This window comes from Procambarus clarkii, chromosome 55 (assembly GCF_040958095.1).
Source record: "Procambarus clarkii isolate CNS0578487 chromosome 55, FALCON_Pclarkii_2.0, whole genome shotgun sequence".
NCBI lineage: Eukaryota > Metazoa > Arthropoda > Malacostraca > Decapoda > Cambaridae > Procambarus > Procambarus clarkii.
The window spans coordinates 15621443-15646160 of NC_091204.1; the positions used below are offsets into that span (position 1 = coordinate 15621443).

At 40.1% G+C, this 24718-nt stretch overlaps 1 protein-coding gene across 3 annotated transcripts in view; it reads left to right on the plus strand.

Annotated features, from left to right (window-relative positions):
- The first annotated feature begins 7176 nt into the window (after positions 1–7176).
- Positions 7177–24718, plus strand: part of LOC123755114 (probable cytochrome P450 49a1) — a 36754-nt gene continuing 19212 nt past the window's right edge. Inside the window, exons 1-3 of one of the 3 annotated variants that reach the window (XM_045737605.2) lie at positions 7177–7231; positions 19537–19718; positions 24483–24717. In XM_045737605.2, coding sequence (XP_045593561.2) covers positions 19553–19718; positions 24483–24717 — 401 coding nt within the window. In that variant the 5' untranslated portion in view covers positions 7177–7231; positions 19537–19552. Of the gene's footprint in view, positions 7232–7261; positions 7669–19039; positions 19063–19536; positions 19719–24482; position 24718 lie in introns of those variants that run through there. The other 2 variants (XM_045737598.2, XM_069305498.1) reach the window with 2 other exon arrangements.

The following is a 24718-nucleotide window of genomic DNA, read 5'->3' on the forward strand; positions in this document are numbered from 1 at the left end:
CAGAGGCTGTAAGCTGACCATCGTAATTAGACAGGAGTATTGGTTTGTTACTTAAAATCTTCTTTGATCCCAATATTTGTGAATTTCTTATTTGTTCTTATTTTTTTATTTGTGAATATTTATGAATCTTCTTTGATCCCAATATTACTTGTAACATTAATTAAACATTAATACCCTGTGAACAAATCCGGTCGATTAAGGCAGCGTCTGGGATGCTCTAGGACGTAGGTTCGAATCCTCGTCACGGCCCTTGTGGATTTGTTCCTTTGATGCATCACGCAATTGTGATTTGTGTGTGTAATTAATACCCTGTCTTAGAGGCCCCAGAGCCGTAGGGGAACGAGTAAGGTAACACGTCATCAGCCGAGAAGAGAACCATTGAGCACTTCTCAACTTTGACAGCCAAACAAAACCGCACTGTTGCCAGAGACAACTGACAGAGGCAGATGTAACTGTATAAACATCTGCTCAGTTCATGTTTTCAGTTGGTCACGTGTTTAGGAGCTCACAGGCGCAGTCTGCATACATTCTTATAACCCTGAGTTGCGGCATCTACAGGAGGAGACTTTTAGTTTTTTCAAGACATTCCTGTTCTACTTTTGCTATACTTAAAATGAAGAAAACTTTAATGTTATTTTCACTCATTTTTGAACATTGGAGAAAAGTCTTTAATTAATAAGACTTATTTATATTGCATTCCTAGCTTTTCATAATTTAATTCTGAATTTATTATTACTTAATATTCTAATAAAAGTTATTGTATATTTTTTTTTAAAAAAGGTAGAACTAGTTTCATTTATATTTTAAAATTTTCACTTGAAAGAATGAATGTGTAGGTGTCAGAGGAACAACACGAGTGTCGAAGCACGAAATATTTCTGCCACTTGTCAGATAACGCTGATAAGGAGAACTATGGTCAGAAAGGTGTAAAAACTGTACAAGATACGAGTATTCTTTCCACCACAGTCTTCCTCCCCCTCCCTCCATTCTCTATCCCCCTTTCCTGCTTCCTTCCCTCCCTCCATTCACCATCCCTCTTCCCCCTTTCCTTAAGCGTGAGTTCACTCTACGACTCGAAAACAAGTGTCAAGAAGGAGTGCATTCTGGACACGGACGACAGTGTCAGTGACACGGACGACAGTGTCAGTGACACGGACGACAGTGTCAGTGACACGGACGACAGTGTCAGTGACACGGACGACAGTGTCAGTGACACGGACGACAGTGTCAGTGACACGGACGAAAGTGTCAAGTGTGTCGGCAAAGCACATATGTCTTCATATGTTTCTTCCCACGAAATCTAAATCAACAGGCATGTGTGTAACAAGTGTGTGTGTGTCCGAGCAACAAATTAAAACCTGCATCTTTCAGATCTTTCGGGTCTGAAAACTGGTGGTCCAAGTATACAGGTGTTTCTATAACCCACTTGGAACTTGAATACATAGTCGCTGTGTACATTTGTCCCTTCAAAACAGTAAAACATGTGAATCTGGAAATATGATGGGTATATCCGCAAGGTATAACGTTATCTGGTTTTGTCCACGTGTAGATATTCCTGTTGATGGCAATTATGTATAACTTTCAGTCCAAAGAGCAGGTGGTGGTGCTCTGGTATGAAACTGATACCAAGAGGAATTGGACCAAATGTAATGTGGAACTACTGGCCAGTGTATTTAGGCTGATACATTATACACCTTGGCAGGGACACCACAGTCAATACAACAATGTATTAATTTATTTGCCTGCATTTCAGCTGTAAAGCAAATTTGGAGATAATTTGTTTTCTTATTGTTACACGTAACATATAATGTACATAAGTGTACAGGTTTATGTAAATATTTTTGTAATAAAATAGAATTACCAATATGAAAAGACCTGTGTTTAATATATCCTCCTTTAAAGTTACAAAAAATCTCTCTCTCTCTATTATATATATATTATATTATATATATATATATATATATATATATATATATATATATATATATATATATATATATATATATGTCGTACCTAGTAGCCAGAACTCACTTCTCAGCCTACTATTCAAGGCCCGATTTGCCTAATAAGCCAAGTTTTCCTGAATTAATATATTTACTATAATTTTTTTCTTATGAAATGATAAAGCTACCCTTTTCTCTATGTATGAGGTCAATTTTTGTTATTGGAGTTAAAATTAACGTAGATATATGACCGAACCTAACCAACCCTACCTAACCTATATTTATAGGTAAGGTTAGGTTAGGTAGCCAAAAAAAGCTAGGTTAGGTTAGGTTAGGTAGACGAAAAAACATTAATTCATGAAAACTTGGCTTATTAGGCAAATCGGGCCTTGAATAGTAGGCTGAGAAGTGCGTTCTGGCTATTAGGTACGACATATATATATATATATATATATATATGACAGTGTCAGACCACGGACATATCATATTGTTAAGTATACTCTCATGAAATAAATGAGTTTCTAGGTGTAGGCTTCAGATGAGCTGAGGTAGGATAACAGCTCTTGCTTGCAGCTTCACTAGGTATGTCATTAAACATCCCTTATGAATCCTAGTCTTAGTTAAAAAAAATGGCTTGGAGAAAAGACCGGTTATTTATTAATTAATTAATTTATTTATTTATTTATTTATTTATTTATATACAAGAAGGTACATTGGGTTTGTGAGAATACATAGCATAGTATTTACAGTCTTGTAAAGCCGATGACAAATTAAAAAAATGCAAAGACAGAGAGCGTCAGAAAAAAAGACCTTATTGACCAATAGGGGAAAAATGACCTGAGAATACTGAATATTATGAAAGAAAATGTACTAGCGGGCATTTTGAAGTATTGTTGATATTAAAGCCTTTCTACAATGTACCTTTTCATCCTACCTGATATGTCAGATTAAAAGACCTGCCCGAAACGCTATGCGCGTTAGTGACTTTGCAAAAAATGTAAAAATACCAATCTTATGTCATCTCAACAACCCATTGTACCTTCTTGTGACTAAATTTATTATCATTTTTTTATAATTAAGTTTATGCTTAAAACAACAGATCTTCGTTTTCTTATTTTCTAGTGCTTGAAAGAAAACGGATTCATTGCACTGACTTGCCTAATTTAAAAACTTTTTTTCAATAATGTATTCATTTATCTGCTTGCACAACTAGTTTTACTGTAATATATTATTAAACATTAAAATAATGATATGAGAATTACTCCGCCCTCTTAATAATAATAATTTAGACAAAAATACTGTATATACATAAGGCACAAGAACAGTTGAGTATTCAGAGACAATTACAATGAATTAGGTTCAGTTCAAGTTCAATTTACAATGTACAATGTATTAAGTACAATGCCTGAGGCCACTACTGGGCTTTCTAACAAAATGTGGAACAAATTGGGAATATAAAAGCTTATTGAGCTTTCTTCAAACCTAAATATGAGAAATAATAAAGAATGAGTCATTTTACATAACTCCAAGAAACTGTTTAAACTATAAATTACCAAAAAATAATTTTAGTAATAAATAATTTTATCTATTACTAAAATTACTTTTTAGTAATTTATAGTTTAAACAGTTTCTTGGAGTTATATAAAATGACTCATTCTTTAATTATTTCTCATATTTACTTTTGAAGAAAGCTCAATATAGGCTGTAATATTCCCAATTTCTGTAATATTCCCAATTTCAGTAATATTCCCAATTTATTCCAGAGAAATGGAAAATAATCGAAAATTGTTTTGTGTGTTTTTACGCAATCGAACCTGGCGTAAAAATTGCGGTGGTTTAGGGAAGTTAAAACCCAATTAATACTGATTGCTTTTTCTACTACTACTTCTGATCATAATAAATTTTATGTTAATTATTACAATTACAGTCCCCCGTGGCGCTGTGGTAAGGTACTCGCCTGGCGCTTCGCCAGCGCTTTGGCCTCAGTTCGTATCCTGGCCGGGGAGGATTGACTGGGCGCCAATCCTTAACTGTAGCTTCTGTTCACCCAGCAGTGAATGGGTACCTGGGACCAGATTCACGAAGCAGATACGTAAGTACTTACGAACCTGTACATCTTTTCTCAATCTTTGGCGGCTTTGTTTACAATTATTAAACAGTTAATGAGCTCCGAATCACCAGGAGGCTGTTTATAACAATAACAACAGTTAATCGAGAGGTTCTAATGCTTGTAAACTGTTTAGTAAATGTAACCAAAGCCGTCCAAGATTGAGGAAAGATGTACACGTTCGTAAGTACTTGCGTAACTGCTTCGTGAATCTGGCCCGGTTGTTAAACGATTTGGCGGGTCGTATTCCGAGGAAAAATTAAGATATAAGGACCTGCCAGAAAAGGTTGACAAGCTGCCCGCGGTTAATAGATCATCAGATCAATTACAATTAACCTAATGACCTTAGATCACAGACCGTAAGACCCAAAAGCGATTGTCTGATGTACGGCCGACGTATGGTTCAGCTGATGACGTACGCCTGACGCAAAGCTGTGACGTACGCCTGACAGTTTATAGTGTACGGTGGACACAGAGCTCAGCTGACGCCGACAACTGTGACTTACAGCACAGTACTAGGTATGTGCACCTGTGGTTTTTATATTACATTTGTACACGTGGCTCCCCAACTTGAAACAAATGTTTAGTGATATTTCTTTGTCCTGTCCTATACCGAAGACGTTTCTCTAAGTAAACATTGTTGTGAGGTGTCAGTAATTGACTTAATACAAGTTAAAGGCTCTTGTGCCCCCCTCCTCAACCAGGCACTTGGGGAGGTGGCCCCCCTCAACCACACACTTGGGGAGGTGGCCACATCAACTTCATATATTGTTGATTCCCTACACCACCCCGCTAGCGCTGCCAGACGTGTAGTCACCATGACAACCTGCAACACCTCTCGAGTACAGCTCCACAAATTGACTTCCTCTCACTAGATGGCTTACGGGCTCGCCATAGCCCGTGCTACATGGACACTTCGTTCTGAGTAGCTAAATCTAAAAACAACAACTAGATGGCGTTAGTTGCCATTTAATTTTTAATTTCGACATGGAGGGCTAGTTTATTGGCAGCGTCACTCATCCTGTGAGTGGACGCACCGCCATAGCAGCGTCACTCATCCTGTGAGTGAACACACACCGCCATAGCAGCGTCACTCATCCTGTGAGTGAACACACCGCCACAGAAGCGTGGACAATACATACCCCTTAATAGGAACAAAACCCGCTGAATTCATCCTGTCACTTGTACCCAGACGCAGCCCTCCCTGGTCTTTGGGCTCAACCTTGTACACATTGACACATTAAATGACTCAATATATCATCCCTAGTTGCACTAGACTCATTAAGACACGATAAAATATGGGTTCATTAAGTCAATTGCATTGCAACACGGCTGCTCACTTATACCTCATTATTCAGTCACTTAAAATGCACGCAATTGATCCGCTCACTAATGAGAGCTGATTGCTAATTATCCGCATCTTTATCAATCGTTTTCTTCGCGACTTTTGTTAGATTAGTTTGTGTAAAGTACACTAATGGATAAAATACGCCCTTATCACTGAATGATCCAGGCTAACCATAGCCCGTGCTTCTTGCCCTGCTCCTGTGCCAGGTAAGTTACGGGCTCACCATAGCCCGTGCTTCTTGCCCTGCTCCTGTGCCAGGTAAGTTACGGGCTCACCATAGCCCGTGCTTCTTGCCCTGCTCCTGTGCCAGGTAAGTTACGGGCTCACCATAGCCCGTGCTTCTTGCCCTGCTCCTGTGCCAGGTAAGTTACGGGCTCACCATAGCCCGTGCTTCTTGCCCTGCTCCTGTGCCAGGTAAGTTACGGGCTCACCATAGCCCGTGCTACTTGGAACTTGTTCCGAGTAGCTGAATCTATAACAACAACAACTGAATGATCTCGCCCACATTTGTCCATTAATGACAATGTACGAGTGAAGACAATGGGGGGTAACTGCGTATTGAAACCTTTAAGGAAGTATCCAATACTTTTCCTATCAGTTACTACCCTGGAAACACAAACCGAAACTGTCTCTATTTTCCGCTTGATACAACTTGTAATAAAGTTGTTACATCTTGGCTTAACGTGTTTATGACGTATTAGAACGTTGTTACAACTTGCTATATTGGTTGTTATAACTGGTTAGGAAGATTTAAAACTTGTTCGAACGTTGTACCAACGTCGTAGTTTCGGTGTTTGTTTGGCGGGTACCAGTTAGTGAGGTCTTTATGCACCGCCAACTAGCCTTGTTGCGTTATCAATTAACTATTGTTGCTCTTCTGATGTTCGAACTCTTTGTCGAATCTGGCCCTAAAGTTGTGGCTGGAAGTGGCTTCCATAACTACCAATTTCAATGTGTTCCACTTGTTTGTAATTTTGTAAAGAATGTTCTTTTGTTGACCAGACCACACACTAGAAGGTGAAGGGACGACGACGTTTCGGTCCGTCCTGGACCATTCTCAAGTCGACTGTGTACGGTGTTCTTTTGTTCAATGACCTGAAATCTTTAGTAGTTATCTGTAAAAATTCCGCCGTCTCTCTTCAACCCGATAACATGGTCTCTTGCTGTTGTTTTCCTCCTTATACGTTTATAAAAAAGAACCCTTTTTACCCTGTTGTAGCTCAGTCGATTAAAGCAGTGTCTGGGATGCTCCCGGACGCAGGTTCGAATCCTCGTCACGGCCCTTGTGGATTTGTTTATATAAAAGCTTCGGTTGATCCTTAGCTTTGGCTGCAGTGTCGTTTTCAAAATGCCTTTCAACGTCTCCAGAATTGGATGAATTCAATTGTGGCCCCCTATTGTCCTTTCCAGTTTTCTGTTTTTTTTCCATGGTTTTCCAGCTCTCTCCTTCCCTGCATTGCCCGTTGAACCAGGGACTTGCTTCTTTCATCCACCTACAGTTGAGTCGGATAAATAGGTCGTTGCATCAGCCAATTTCTCAGCAATAAATTCCATCTCATTTGTTGTTTTTTTCATGCAGTTCTCTCTTCCACTGGACTCGAGTCATAGTCCATTACCTTGCTGTAGTGTCCACGTCTGTAGCTTATTTTCTTCCTCGACGTGTTTCCTGGTCTGATCAATTAGCTCCATATTATACCATAGTGTGGTAATGCATTATCGTTATCTCCGAGGGCATCTCATACTTTATCTTCTCGATATATGACTCATTTTGGGTAAACACCAGATCTAGTGTTGCTGGTGGAGGCGTGAGTGGTGGTAGTGATGGTGATGGAGGTTGGTAGTGATGGTGATAGAGACATGTGTGAGAGGTGGGGTAATGGAGGGGTGTGTGAGAAGTAGTGATGGTGTTTGGAAGATGACTTCGGGAGGTGATGGTGGCAGAGACATGTAGGGAAGGTGTATAGTTTAGTTCAATTATTATACACCCCATACCCATCTTGTGGGCGGTAGTGGAAAGTGTTACACACATAATGGACTCGGGGACTCAACCCCCACAATTCATTTAGCTACGCAAGTTACAATCTTGATGAGTTAGTTACAAAATTCAGTATAAGTCGTCACATCATCATCAGGGGAGGTGGAGGCGTGTGGCAGCGGTGAAGGGCCTCGGGGTGGGTTCAACACGCCACCATTCAGTACCCGGCCATCACTGCCGGAGTGAGTGTATCGAAGGCAGCTCCTGATTTTATAATTAACTGGACGTAAACCCCGTGAGTATCTGCCGTAAATTGTGCGTGTGTAGTGAGGCACGAATGAGTGTTTACATACGATAAAATCAGTGAATGACTTTGCGATACACGGTTTTGTAAACTCGTTTTTGTGTTAAACTTAAATTTGATGCTAGTGGGAGAGCCAGTAATGTGTACTCACCTAGTGTGGTTGCGTTTGCTGAGGTTGAGCTTCAGCTCTATGTCCCCGCTAGAGGAACTTTTAACTCCAGTATACAGTTTAGGTCCCAAGCCCATAATTAAGCTCTCTTGTAGTCTCTACTACTACTGTGACTTCTATTTATTCAGTTCTCTGATGCTTAAAAATAATTATGTATAATATTGTTGTGGCGTAGTCCGAAATTTTTTTCCACATGTATCTTTGACAGTCCGTCATTGAAATAAGTTTATTGAGGTAAAATACACACAAAGGGATGAGGTAGCTCAAGCTATTCTCACCCCGTTCAGTACATCGTGTTAATACATACATAGACACAATCACAAGCAATAAACATATTACCGAACATTCTGAGAGATAAACATCTACATTTCCTCCTTAACACAAGTGCTAACACAAGTGCTAAGTAACACTAACCTGGTTAATTATTCACATATATCAGAAACAAGATTAGCACTAATACTGACCCTTAGCACAGGGGTCAGTACCTTCGACCTTCGTTCTACTCACAATCAGGGATCCTCCTGACCGGGGCAGAAATGGTTGGGCACGTTTTCATCTAATGCCTAAGTCCACCCAACAGTAAATAGCTACCCGGGAATTAGGCAACTGTTGTGTGGTTGAATTCTGGGGAGGGTCTGTAGTTGGAGGTGCGACTGTTAATGAGCACCCAGGTATGTCCATCAGGATTTAATACACGTTTGCAACACCCTTATAAATAACAGCTATATACCAGTACAACCTCTTGCCCAATTACTTGCCAGTCTTCCTAAGCAGCAATTTTAGCTAACCTGATCCCCTATAAGCGGGGATTTTAGCTAACCTGATCCCTTATAAGCAGTGATTTTAGCTAACTAGATCTCCTATAAGCAGTGATTTTAGCTAAACTGATCCCCTATAAGCAGCAATTTTAGCTAACCTGATCCCTTATAAGCAGTGATTTTAGCTAACCAAATCCCCTATAAGTAGTGATTTTAGCTAACCTGATCCTAAGTTGTCTTTAAATTCTAAATTTGGTAGCGATATCGATGCTGATGTGTTGTGGGACCCCGGTAAATTGACTCCATCTCTTCCCAAATAATTATATGTACGGGGCAGCATGAAACATCCACTAGACTGTGTGACATTGTAATTGCCAGAATTAGGCTGGGATTTCGATATCTATGGCAGGTGGCTGCAGGTAATGACTCCACCAATGGTGAACATTCCAATTGTGAACTATGTGAACAAGAGCTGGGACATACTCTCCAACACTATATCTGTGATTGCCCTGTCATCAGTAATTTCAGACCAAATGATATGAGGTACTTTGAGCTTTGTAATTATCTCATACACTCAGAAATATTGGAAGATATTCTTGTGCTGTACCCAGATTTTGCTAGTGGAAGCTAATAGATCTGATCACGAAGTTCGAACCCTCGTCACGGTCCTTGTGGATTTGTTCATTTGATGCATCACGCAATTGTGATTTCTTTGTGTAATAGATCAGCATTACATTTCACGTTCTCTGCTGATTCCATGTATGACTAACCATGGTGTGAGATGGGGGATATTAGATGAACTTATAGCTAGTTTTTGATCTACACTGTGTAATCTTTCATATATACGACCAACGATTTGTGTGGGCCAAGCGTCACCTTATTAAAGGTGAAGCTAGGAGTCAGGTGGTGGCTCTAGTGAGAGGTGACGTACCCGAAAAAGTGTTCATCACCGGGGCTGGCTACAGGCATGTAGCAAAGTATGTGGAAGAGCCCATAATATGCCTGAAATGCTGCAGATGGGGGCATAAATCCTGGAGATGTCAAAATGATCCACGATGTCGTTTCTGCGGAAAGTCTCACCTCTCTACTGTGTGTAGAAACAGACTGAATCTGGGTGAGAAAATAGTTCCCAGATGCTGCAACTGTGGAGGTGTTCACAATGCGAGCTCGGCTGTGTGTAGCAAGAGGCCGAGTATGGCTGTTCTCCGGCCGGTGAATGTTACAGAGCAAGCAAGAGCTCTTACCCAGACACCGGGAGCACAGCAAAACAGTCTGCCCCAAACAGTGCCAGTGAACCGGACGAATGCGTGGGTAAAGGAGTCACCTTTACTTAGGCAGGCTCCAGCAACAAGCAGCCACGCCACCACTCAGGACTCCGGCAGTGACAGTGTAACGGTGAGTGAAGTGGCTACTGTGGCTCAGAGAGAGGGTCATAATAATATGGTCAAGGAAGTGTGGGCTGAACTTAAAAAAGTTGGTGAGTTCCTCCAAAATCTGGGGCAGAGAATCGAGTCCATCGAGGCTAAATTAAACGTTCAGGAGGTCAAGGAAAATCACAAAACGGTGAAGGATAGTCAGGATATAGTGGTTGAGGACAAAAATGAAATATTGAGTGATGAAATGAAGGAAAGTGAAGTGTGTGTGAATGATGGTAGTCGTAGTGAAAGGAAGAACCCTATAATTACACATAAAATGAAGGAATCATTTGGGCCAATAATGGACATCTCAGGGCTGAAAAAATCTCTTGAGAATCGCAATGTCGCTTTTACTGGTGAACTTGGGAGGAGGTGGGAGATGTTATACAAGGTATGGCTATCATTTAGTGAACTTATTGGGGATGACTTAGGCAATGAATTGATTAATAATGGATCACCCTAGACTGAAAGTGTTGTCATGGAATGTTAATGGTTTGAGAAACAGGGTTACAGATGTTCATTGTTATGTGATGGGAAATGATATTGATGTTGTAGCTCTCCAGGAGACAGGGGATAGGAATGAAGGATTATTGAAATTAAATGGCTATAAAGGGTTTCACCTCTTCGCTGCAAATAACATCAGAGGCACGTCGATTTATGTTAAGAACTCCATACCAGCAGAGTTAGTAGAACCGCCATCAAAAACGCAAGGTATAGAGAGTGTTTGTGTTAAATTATCATTAAGGGAAGGGGAATTTATTGTCGTTAATTTGTATGTATCCAGGAACTGCTTCGACGCTAACTATTTACCTGACTGCATTTATACTAATCCTTCACTGGTCATTGGGGACCTTAATGCTCGGCACACAAGCCTTGGGACAGTGGGTAGTATTAATACTAATGGGGTCAAGTGGTTACAGTTTCTACAAGATCATCCAGATACCTGTCTCTTGGGAAACAATGAACCAACTCACATCAGGGGAGGACGGCTTGACTATGCCTGCGTTTTAAACTCTCAGGGGATTATGGGGGAGGCTCGGGTTGTTCGGGAACTACTTAGTGACCACTTTGCCTTGAACGTTGAATTACCACTGGGGAAAAAACAAGTCCACTTTCAAAGGAAAAGGCTAAATATTAAGAAAGATATGAAAAATTATTTTATTCAAAATATGGGAGATTGGTATCAACATTACACGCCGCTCTGCGTTGATAGTTTTTACGAGGACATGGTCGAGAACATAGAGAAATTAGTACAGAGGGAAAATAACGGGGGCAGGGGAAGCAAGACGCACGGACCTAAGAAATTTAAATATTCCAATGATCAGCAAGTCAAGGGATGGGAGAGAATGCTACGGGGTGCGCATAAAGCATGGTTAAAAAATGGAATGAGGGATGAAGAGAAAAATACAATGTTGGAAGTGGCTAGGGAATGCAGTCAGGTGAGGAAGGAGGCGCGGGACAGATACTGGCAAGACTTTGCTCAGGCCATTGGTAATACTAAGAACCTTAAAGACATATGGAGAGCAGTAAATAAAGTCAGGGGTTGTAAGACTAAATTCATTGCTCACTCAGATCCAGGGAAAGTTGCTAATGAGTTAGTAGATAAATGGGCAAGTGCTGCTGGTATGGAGTCCTTACCTGCAGACACGAGAGTCACCATTGAGTCATGGGAAAATATTAGAAATGGAGTAACTTTATGTGCCTTAAATACAAGATCTATAGCATGCACTGAGATAACCCACGATGAGCTACTGGATGCTATAAAAAGTGGCAGCTCCACTGCTCCGGGAAAAGATGGAGTAACGTATGACATACTTAATTATTTAGCCGGTATGAAACCTAATCCCTTACTTGATTTGTTTAATATGAGTTATAGAGAGGGAAAGTTACCAAGAAAATGGAAAGAGGCTGTCATCATTCCTATCCCTAAGTCAAACGGAGGCTACAGACCTGTCTCCTTAATATCCTGCTTTTGTAAAATGATGGAAAGGATTTTGTTAAATAGGCTACTCTACCTTGTAGGTGATAACATGTCCAATAATCTCTTTGGTTTTATCAAAGGCAAAAGTACTGCGGATTGTCTCTTAAAGTGTTTGTCTAATGTGGATGACAATTGTAGAGTTTTTGTTGATCTACAAGGAGCGTTTGATAAAGCCAATGGGGAAGTAATCTTATACGAATTAGCCAATCTGGGAATAACAGGGAGATTGCTACACTGGATAAGGGATTACCTGCAAGGCAGAAAAGGTCAGGTGTATTACCAGGGATACATGTCTGAGGAACGGAGGTTTCAGTTAGGTACCCCACAAGGGGGAGTATTAAGTCCCACCTTATTCAATGTATTAATGAACAGATTAGCATCAGAGATGTATCCTCCAGGGGTCACGACGATCATATATGCTGATGACATTCTTATACAAGGCACTTCTGGGAACAAAATTCAAGATGCTCTTAACATACTTGGTACAACCTGTCACAAGTTAGGCTTAGTTATAAATGCAGATAAAACCAAATACGAGTATAGGAAACGAAGAAATATAACACTTACTCTAAATGGTGTGGAACTGAGCCGTGTACAGAAGTACAAGTATCTGGGCATGTATGTTGGATACACATGTGAGAGTAAAAATGCTGAAATAAATCATATCAGCACCTTATGTAAAGCCCGTCTGCATCCTCTAAAAGCACTGGCTTTTTCTGGTAAAGGTGTTGGGGTACCTATCTTGCGGATGTTATACATAAGCACTGTTCGATCCCTGATAGACTACGCAGCACCCGTATTGTCTTACACAGGCCAAGGCAGAATTCAAAAAATAGAGCTGATACAGAACGAGGCTATGAGGATTATTCTTGGATGTCAAAGAAATGCAATGATTGAAATAATGAGAATGGAATTAAATTTACAGAGTGTGTGTGATAGAGTCCGTGACATTAACACTAGAGTATCTATTCGTTTCATGCGGAGAAAAGGAGGGGATAAGCTGTTTGAGAGCGTTCAGACCTGCTTGAGTGACGTACACACTTCCAGGAAACTGAGGGAGACACGCTATACGAGAGGATTAGCTCATGACCTCAGGGAATACGACGTACTTGACTGCTGTAAACCCTCTCGAAAGTGTAATATGTCTGCTCCCTGGAAAGTACAGAAAATAGACGTCGAAATTGTACCCCTCAAGGTGAAAAAGATTCATCATGAACCGGGACAATTACGGTGTTTGTATGGAAGCATGATATCTCGGTTACCAAGAGGCAACAGTTTACATGTATATTGCGACGGGTCGGTGGCGGAGGATGGCAGGGCAGGGTGTGGTGTCCTAATAAGGGATTATACGGAGTTTGGGACTGTGGACAGGATAATTGAACTCCGGCTTAGTAATTATATATCATCCACACAAGCTGAACTGCAGGCCATTCTGGCGTGTTTGGAGGAAGTACGTCATGACGACAAAAATGTTTTTGTATTTGTCGATAGCCGAGGAGCACTGGAGTCCTTAAACAGTCGAAACCCAGTCTTCATGTCTATAGTGGAGGACTGTAAGAGAAGAATAACTGAGATACAGCTGAAAGGTTATAGTGTGAAATTCATGTGGATTCCATCTCATGTTGGGATAGTGCTCAACGAGGTGGCGGATGACTTGGCCAAACGTGCCACATCAAAACCACAAGTTGACATTGAATGTGAATTCACAATGAGACAAATAAGAAGCAAAATCAGAAATATTCAGGCACAGGCGGGAGTGGAGAGGAGAGAGATAATGTATGAGAGAAGTCAAACCATGCAACACTACATGTATGTGAGTCAAAACACCCATTTCACTTATGGTAAAAGGAGAAATGCTTGGAGTGACTCTGTGTACATGCGGCTCAGGCTTGGGTACAAATATTACTGGGAATATGGGATAGATGTTCATGGTAATGACACGAAGTGTAAACTATGTGGTATGTTAAGGTCTCACACCCTTGCCCATTATATTCTTGATTGTCCGTTGATTAGTGTATATAGAAACACTGAGATAAGGACTGTTCCTGAACAAATAGCCTGGATGTGTCACAACGGAAAGGTTGATGATATTCTTGAGAGATATAAGAATTTTGCACCAAGATTGTAATATTTTGTTGAATTATCTGCAGGTGTCTTGCAAATTGTGTATACAGTATACCTAGGTCATAAAAGTATTTGTGTGTACGTCTGATGCCATACTACTTGTGAGGGAGGAAATGTATATTTTTACCTCTCAGAATGTTTGGTAATGTGTTTATTTGTGATGTGTGTCTATGTATATATTAACACGTTGTACTGAACGGGGTGAGAATAGCTTGAGCTACCTCATCCCTTTGTGTGTATTTTACCTCAATAAACTTATTTCAATTTCAATTCAATTTCATATATAATAGGGTAGCAGCACATTGCATATACCTGAGCTTGTTAATAACAAAACAATGTGACGAACAAATGGGAAAATACCTTGACATTCATGCACACTGCATAGCCTAGTGACATTTGTTTAATGCTATTGATTCTCTTTATAGTGACCCATTGCAAAGGCCCGAAAGCAAGAAAAAATGAGACAGCCATAGAGCGCCTAGTTTAGGTGATGAAGACTTGTATTAGCCATAGTGCGTTTGGTTTAAGACGATTGTTATATGAGCCATAGTGAGTTAATAGTTGGTTGGTTTATTGATGAAGATTAAGCCACCCAAGAGGTGGCATGGGCATGAATAACCCGTAATGCGCTTAGAGTTAGATAAAGACTTTTATATTCAATGAAGCAGCATTGCGCATGAGCTGAGTGTTAAGAAATACCTGGGGACATGTGACTTCTTATATCTAACTGCTACTGCTTGTATGTGAGTGCTGGCATGTGTCTCTTCTGTCTAATTATTAGTTTGGCTGTCTAATTAGTTTGTCTAATTTTCACAAAAAGGCGCCAAGTGACGGAGACTATTTAGCAATCTTGTGTGTCAAGTCTCCTTGTACGTCGTTATGTCATCATATATATCCTGTGTTCTCCGCTTGGGTTAGGTCCAGTTCTCTCGATCTTTGCTTGTTCATTAATGCTAGGTGAACATAGACACTGGGTGAATGGAAACGTTCACCCAATGTCTATGTTCACTGGGTGTATGTTCATTCATGTCTGGGTGTCTATGTATGTCTATGTTCATTGGATGAACGGAAACGTTCACCCAATGTCTATGTTCACTGGGTGTATGTTCATTCATGTCTGGGTGTCTATGTATGTCTATGTTCATTGGATGAACGGAAACGTTCACCCAATGTCTATGTTCACTGGGTGTATGTTCATTCATGTCTGGGTGTCTATGTATGTCTATGTTCATTGGATGAATGGAAACGTTCACCCAATGTCTATGTTCACTGGGTGTCTATGTTCATTCATGTCTGGGTGTCTATGTATGTCTATGTTCATTGGATGAACGGAAACGTTCACCCAATGTCAACAAATTCTCAAATTTTGTCAGGTGTCAAAATTCTCAGAAGTTCTATACCACTTTTTTGTTTTGTAATGTATGCGTTTCGGGCAGGTCCTTAATCGTAATTTTCTCCGGAATACAACCCGCCAAATCGTTTGACAACTAAGTACCCATTCACTGCTGGGTGAACAGAGGCTTGAGGATTGGCGCCCAGTCAATCCTCCCCGGCCAGGATACGAACTCGGGCCAAAGCACTAGCGAAGTGCCAGGCGAGTGCTTTACCACTGCGCCACGGGGACTACGTAGGGAATTAAATGTTACAATAAATTCCAAACAACTTATCCCTAAGCATCCCATACCCAAAGAGGGTCTCCAATAATCCTATGTGTACTAATTACAATAGATACAGTTGTCCAAGTTTGCAAGAATCCTTCAGGACAGACGAAGTTGTCTTGAAGGTCCTGTTTTGACGAAGTTTGACTGAACAACAGACGAAGTTGTCCTGTTTTGAATTTTGAATTTGAATTTGAAAAGTAACGAGCAAGATAACGGTCAACTTGCAAAGTCAGGTAAAGCATGGCATATAAGCCGTCAAGAACGGAGAGTAAACAATTGGGACTCCACAATTGGAGTCTAAACTCCAATTGTAGCTGAGCAACCCATGTAACACTTGACGAGTCTAACTCCAATTCTTGCTCAAGACGGCCTCGCGTCAGACCAGATAGCCTGAACGTGTACATCTTTCATCAATCTTTGACGGCTTTAGTTACATTTATTAAACAGTTTACAAGCATGAAATCCTCCCAATCAACTGTTGTTATTGTTATAAACAGCCTCCTGGTGCTTCCGAGCTCATTAACTGTTTAATAATTATAAATAAAGCCGCCAAAGATTGAGAAAAGATGTACAGGTTCGTAAGTGCTTGCGTAACTGTTTCGTGAATCTGTCCCCTGATTCCGACCATGTACTAAACGGGGTGAGAATAGCTTGAGCTACCTCATCCCTTTGTGTGTATTTTACCTCAATAAACTTATTTCAATTCCGACCATACTCAAGGTACCCGCTATCGCCCGACAGTCCAGCTTCCTGCGATTTTGTAACTAGCTCATCAAAATTGTAACTTGCTTAATGAATTATGGAGTTAAGTCCCATTATGTGCCTCTAACATTTTTAATAAGAAACTGCTCCTCGGCTCCGGGCCTCGCTCAAGCATCCTTGTCTCTGCTATCAGCATGTCATTACATATCCAACATCCGACTGATGTAACCAACACTATATTAAATGAACATCGAAATCTCTATATATACTGGAACACCGCTCCCGTGCCAGGTAAGTCCACTACGGGCTCACCATAACCCGTGCTACTTGTCCCTCTCCTGTGCCAGGTAAGTCCACTACGGGCTCACCATTGCCCGTACTACTTGGAACTTGTTCCGAGTAGCTGAATCTATAACAACAGCAATAATCTCTATACTCTTTTAATGTCACCCAAAATCGTATTTTACAAGCATTCTTTCATTTCCGATACAGTTGTTATATTTCGCGGTCTGAAATATTTAGAATCTTTAGTAAAAGTTGTTAATTATTAACAAAAATAGTTAAACTAAAAAATCATGTCCGTACATTGCTCATATATAAGTTGGTTCGTAGTTGAAAAATAGTACTTGTTAAATATACAAGAATTGGATAGAATTGGATAGTGGATACATAGAAGAACAGTGGATAGAATTCCCCATAGCTAGCGGCTATGGATAAGTCAAGCTTATCTTCGTTATTGGGTTTAATTCCTTAATATAAACTACTGGACTTTAAACTTGACCACATCTTTGTAGTTAATGATATAAATTTATAAATAGCACTATAAATGTATTATGTTGGGCTCAAAGAACATAGCGTTTCCTTTCCTGAACCCATTATGTAACTACCCCTTTCTGCCTCGGCCTACAGGATGGCATGGGGTCACCTGACCCCATGCCCATACGGAAGCTGACCCCCAATTATGGCGGGGTCAGCTTCCGGAACGCATTATATGACTACAATACAATACAATACAATACAATACAATTTTATTTAGGTAAGGTACATACATACAATAAATATTTACAAGGATTGTTTGACTTATAGGTAGAGCTAGTACATACAATGCCTAAAGCCACTATTACGCAAAGCGTTTCGGGCATGATAAACTTAAATGACAAGCTTAATACTAATTGAGCATAATGAGTAGAATGAAAACAAGAAATGAAAACATAGATGAAAAAGCAGCACAAATACAATTATGTCGACAAACAGCGCTCTTTAAAGAAAAAAACAGACATTGGTTGACAATAGAAGGGTAAGGTAGGTTACAGGGAATTTATTAGGTATAGCTTCGCTTTTAACTTAAACTGGTTGAGAGAGGTACAGTCTTTAACATGGTTGGGAAGGTCATTCCACATTCTGGGCCCCTTGATTTGTAGAGCATTTCTAGTTTGATTAAGTCGTACTCTAGGAATATCAAAACTGTATTTATTTCTGGTGTGATGCTCATGGGTTCTGATACAACCTTCTATGAAGCTTTTGAGATCAGGATTGGCATTATAGTTTAGCGTTTTATATATGTATAATACACATGAGAGAATGTGCAGTGACTTAATGTCTAACATATTCAGAGATTTAAGTAGGGGTACCGAGTGGTGTCTGGGGCCAGAATTGGATATTGTCCTAATAGCAGCTTTGTGTTGAGTAACTTATACTCAATATACGTAATATACGTAACTTGAGTAACTACTTATCTCGCTACCGTATATGCTCCGTATTATACGCTACCGTATAATATATAAATAAAATTAAGATTCCTTGCCTCACGCCCCCACATCAGCCAGTGACGTCCTCGTCTGCACATCAGCCAGTGACGTCCTCGCCCCCACACCAGCCAGTGACGTCCTCGCCCCCACATCAGCCAGTGACGTCCTCGCCTGCACACCAGCCAGTGACGTCCTCGCCTGCACACCAGCCAGTGACGTCCTCGCCTGCACACCAGCCAGTGACGTCCTCGCATGCACACCAGCCAGTGACGTCCTCGCATGCACACCAGCCAGTGACGTCCTCGCATGCACACTAGCCAGTGACGTCCTCGCCCCCCACACCAGCCAGTGACGTCCTCGCCCCCACACCAGCCAGTGACGTCCTCGCCCCCACACCAGCCAGTGACGTCCTCGCTCCCCACACCAGCCAGTGACGTCCTCGCCTGCACACCAGCCAGTGACGTCCTCACTCCCACACCAGCCAGTGACGTCCTCGCTCCCCACACCAGCCAGTGACGTCCTCGCCCCCACATCAGCCAGTGACGTCCTCGCCTGCACACCAGCCAGTGACGTCCTCGCCTGCACACCAGCCAGTGACGTCCTCGCCTGCACACCAGCCAGTGACGTCCTCGCCTGCACACCAGCCAGTGACGTCCTCGCCTGCACACCAGCCAGTGACGTCCTCGCCCCCACGCCAGCCAGTGATGTCCTCGCCCCCACACCAGTCAGTGACGTCCTCGCCCCCACACCAGCCAGTGACGTCCTCGACCCATCCCCCCCCCCCCCGTGACCATCTAATTCACCATACACGGTCCTTCTCTGGATTGGTAATGCTACGTTGAGATGTACTCACCTAGTTGTGTTTGCGGGGGTTCAGCTCTGGCTCTTTGGTCCCGCCTCTCAACTGTTAATCAACTGATGTACAGATTCCTGAGCCTATTGGGCTGTATCATATCTACACTTGAAACTGTGTATGGAGTCAGCCTCCACATCACTGCCTAATGCATTCCACCTGTTAACTACTCCGACACTGAAAAAATTCTTTCTAACGTCTCAGTGGCTCATCTGGGTACTAAGTTTCCACCTGTGTCCCCTTGTTCGTGTTCCACCCGTGCTGAAGAGTTTGTCTTTGTCCACCCTGTGAATTCCCCTGAGAATTTTGTAGGTGGTTATCATGTCTCCCCTTACTCTTACTATGTGGGATGGGAAGCTGGTTTTCTTTGGCTTTAAATTTCAGAGAAAAAAATAAAATTAAATATATAAAATCAGCAGTCTAAGCAAAACTCATTTTATCCCTACAGTTCAAGCAGGAAGATAATGCTGTCAGTAAGGCCTTCCACACTGAGCGTTACAGGGCGAATGGTACACGCGAAGACCATGCCGGTTACCAACAGAGAATCACCCGCTACCCGACTGCTAGAAGTCCCAGGACCCAAGTGCTACCCTGTTCTTGGGTCTCTTATGGACATGCTCACAGATAAAGGTATATAACCACTGCACTGTATTGTAATATTCATTACATAGTTTATGTACTTATTAATAAACTAATAAAAGGTGTGCCAGTGTAAATCATAAATAAAAACTATTACAAAATAATGTCCCTGTTATTTTTTATGAAACGCTGAGTTTCATGGTATATGTAACACCATACATATACGTATCTAGTACTATAAATATAATGGTATATGAAGATAAGAAAAAGATTCTATTTTTAAAAGTTATACAGTTAGGTTTCAGTTAATATGAATTTCTGACCAGGGGGAGAAAGATACTGGCAGTATGGGCGTTAAAGTTTATTGAAGATTAAATTCTGCAGAACATGTAAATATATAAAGTTCACATAAAGTAAGTAATTATATAAAGTTTATATTAAACACGGTTTATATTATAGGCTTAACAAAGTTGATATTATATAAAACTTAATATTGAACATGTAAATATACAAAGTTTCAAATATAATTTAAGGAATATATAACGTTTATATTAAAATATATAAAGTAAACATATAAAGTAAATATATAAAGTAAGAATTAACAGTAACAATTCCAAGGACTAGATTTAACTTAAAAGGTACACCCGTAGTAAGTATGAGACCTTAGCCTATAGTGACATGGAAACTAATTCTGCAGAAACCTAAAGGTTAACTGGTACTAGAATTAAGGCCGAGTGCAAATGTGTAGTAATTATATAACACTAGGATATAACAGGCAGGACACAAAGAATAACTAATAAGTGAGAGACCACATAACACGTAATGTACCCGGCCAAGAGGCCGTAAAAGACCTAATGGATAAGGAGAAGGGGGTGTGACTACAAGTAGGGCTTACTAGCACCTAGACTGGGCAAAGTATTAGCTGCGGACAGCGGGACACTTGGGGACCGGCGCTGCACCCCCCTTCCCACATGCAGTGGGGAGACAATCGGGACAACTGTGCAAAGCATGACGGGGGTACAAAAGCAGCCGCTTGCAAAAAAGGGGGGGAGGGTGGGGTTTTGCGAGGGCAGCGGCGAGGGCAGGCGGAGTGAGGCGGAGCCCCGTTGTGCGCCCGTATTTATATGGCCCCAAACTGCCCGCGCAACGCCGCGGGACGCGCTGCGCAATTGTTTCTTTCTCCCCCGCCAGAAACATCCCCGCTTGTGATGCAAGCAGTGACCATTTATTAATTGTACAGTATTATAATTTTGTGTGCAAGACCTGTAAGCAAGCTTACAAATCATAAGTTCAAGTATGTTTATTGAGATAAGAAAAAATACATCTTTAAGGGATAGAGTAGCTTAGGCTATTTCTACCCCCCTCTACTTCAAATCCCTCAAGGGGCGCACAAATTCAGTGAGTACAAATAGACAAATAACATTACAAGAATCCCATTTAACATTGCAGGTTAATATAGTAAGCATATAAGATAAATGTCTTGTCTGGGAATTGAACTCGGGATCCCTGATGGATGAGTCAAGAATGATGCCAATTGTTTGAAGATGTAAAAATTAGTACAATAGTATTGATGTTGCAACGTGTCATCCAAAATAATAATAATAATAATAATTAGTAATGGTAATGACTTCTCACACATAGCTAATTCCTTTTTACTCAAAAAATAATCCTTAATTAATCAACAAAACTGAAGAAAATAAGAAAGACTAAAAACATTCCATTATCCATCACAGATATATATGCTATATATATTTTACAATACAAATTTTTTTTAATCCTTTTTGAATAAAATTACATTATAATTAATTTTATTAAATGCTAAAGAATTGTTTTAAGACTAATACAGTACAGTATTCTCTTAATTCTGATTATTGAAAATTCTAGATTATCAATACCGATTCTGATTTTACACTAATTATTATTACTGCATTATTATTAATAATATTACTGTATTATTATTATTAATATTACTATTATTATTAATACTGTATTATTATTATTATTATTATTGTATTAATATTATTAATATTACTGTATTACTATTATTTATATTACAGTACTGTATTATTATTATTATTATTATTATTATTATTATTATTATTATTATTATTATTAATACAGGTAATACTTAATTATTATTATTATTATTATTATTACTGTACAGTATTATTATTTAGGACAAAAACCCACACTTGTATATTTGCGAAATTTATGTAAGGAATTTTTGTGCATAGCCAATCGGGAATAGAGGTGACATGGTCAGGCGGTCAAGAAGGATAAAAGGACTGGACCCAGGATAGCAGCCTCATTAGACAGTTGAGATGTAAGTCTCGTCCTAATTACACACTCAGACCTTGATAAAGCACTCAGGAAAGTGTGAAAGGCTTGGTGTAAATTCCTAATGTAAATTTCACAAACTGTACACAAGTGTAGGTTTTTGTCCTAAATAATAATACAGTAATAATAATAATACAGTACTGTAATAATAATAATAATAATAATAATTAGTGATGGGACAATTAATCAGAAGAATAAGTATGTACTGGTATCCAACTTTATTTTTTTAAGTAATCAGAATCGATAATCAGTATCGGTGTACATTTTAGTATCGTCTCATCACTAATAATAATAATAATAATAATAATAATAAATGATAATACTATACTGTATTGTTTTAGCAGCTATGGGCGGAACGTATGAAAAATAGACTTGCTCCCTAAAAAACCTTAACATGTTTTGTACAATAATTTTATAGAGGGCATCAGAATGAAGGTAACAACCACCTAAACTTTCCTAGGCCTAGTAAAGCACATATATGTACTGTACTATACTATGACAATTTTCACTTTCTCAGATACTAACTTACTTATCCTGATACAGTAAATTCTGAACTCAAAAACGTACACGTGTGGCTGACTACTAACACACACAAACACTTCGCATTGAAGACATACCTTCTATTTTTTATATTTTTCTACCTGTACTATTTTTTTTTTTTTTTTAGTAAATCTAACAATCATATAGGTCTACGAACTTCTTGGGAAAACACTGCACATTTTATCACCACTCCCGATGTGACTACAGTATTTCTATATCTCTACCAAGTTTCTCTCAAATACTTCCAAAAGCTCCTCTGGCAATGCTGCTCCTACTTCAGCTCTACCCATGACAACCCAATAACCTGGCCACTATGCCTGCACCTGAACAGGAACCACACCTTGCTCCTCCTTATGTTTTTCTTCTTCTTCCCAGGAACCTTTTGCGGCCTCTATGTTTCAACCACCTGTGATTACAATCCTGCCTCTTATCTTTACCTCAGTTCTGCTTCTCATGCTGCTACATCTGACTCCAGTCCAGTCTGTAGCACTACTGGTCTCTGGCCATGGATTGAAGACAATAATAATACAGTATCGTCAAGCATCGAATTCCAAATTTGCTCTTGCACTATTCACTGATCGGCTTGCACACTGCCTTAACACAATCGTTTCCATTGCATTGGAGAGGAGAATAATGTAGAAGCTCCTGCAGCACCTTACACTGCCCCACATCTACCAGGGACCAATAAATACAAAAATAGCTGTAACCACAAATCAATTAGCCTCAGACCACTGCTAGATGAATCTCCTCTCCTCTTCAATCACTGCTTCTACTCTTGGGAGGAAGGGGCATTAAGCTGCCCAAGCAAGCATCCTCTTCTGCTGACTCCGCCAATGCTATGACTCCTGTTGCTGCGTCACTTGATCAATAGTATCCGAGGTCTACCCAAAATTATATTCTTGCTTCCTTCTGCCCTCTCTGCAACTTACTTGAAAGAATAAACACACACATTTGGTAATGATAATAATTAACATATACTAGGTCTTCATATAGACAACAAATTGAACTTCAGTTACCATATACAGTATCATGCAAAGTCATGGAGAAGACCATAATAAAGAGGCCACTATAGCACTTGCAGAGAAGATACTTTTTAATTCCATCACCATCATGGAACAGTGGTCAGCAGTCTGCTCACGACTATAAGATCCTCAGGCAGGAGACATTTCGGCATGTTTCCTTATACCTGATGCCTCTCTTCACCTATCAGTAAATAGGTATTGTACCTTGGATTAGGTAACTGTTATAGGTTGCATCCTTTGGAAGATAGTTGATGGCCTAAGAGAACCTCCATCATTCTAAGAGACTTACTGTTTCTAACAATGGGAAAAAAAATCTTGGCTCATAAACCTTTAAGTAAAGGTTTATGAGTTAATAAAGGCTCATAATAGGTAATTAAACCTTTAATTCATTGGAAGATAGAAGAGTCAAGCTAGACATGATTGCCACAATCAAACTTGTCAGTGAAACTGACAGTGCAAAGATGCATGAACAAGGGTACATAGGCTGAAACTCAATATCCAAATGAGCAGCCACATTAAAAAGAATGTGTACATTGTAAGACTTGCAAGTTACAAGTTACGAGAACATATGGAATGCACTGAAAAGGGAAGCTGTCGAGGCAAATTCTACACACACACACAGCCTCAAATGTAAGAGTGACACAGCCTATTAGGCTTGTGAACCTGTATGCCAGTTGATTGAAGGTTGAAAAGTGGGACTTAAGAGCTGAAGCTAAACCTCAACACAATTAGAGGGATGTAATTTGGCAATTAGGTGAGCATATGATCCTGGTCATATGACACAGTGGATCTTTGCCATAAGGAACTTTTAGATAAAGCAATTAACACCTGTTATAAATTATTTAACGGTGTTTAATTGACACCTGTCATCTATTATTAGAGGGCATTTAATTTACAATTTTCATTTACTTTGCAGACTTTGACAAGGAAAATTCATTTCGTTATATCATGAAACTCTTCAAAATACATGGACCAATCGTAAAGGTAAAATATCCTGGCCAGCCAACAGCGGTGTTAATTAAAAAACCTGAAGATGCTGAGGAAATTCTACAACTGACAAAGAGTAATCCTGTGAGAATTTCAATGGAGTCCCTGAAGGCTGCTAGATATGTTAATCCATATTTTGAAAACAAATCTGGTATAGTAACAGAG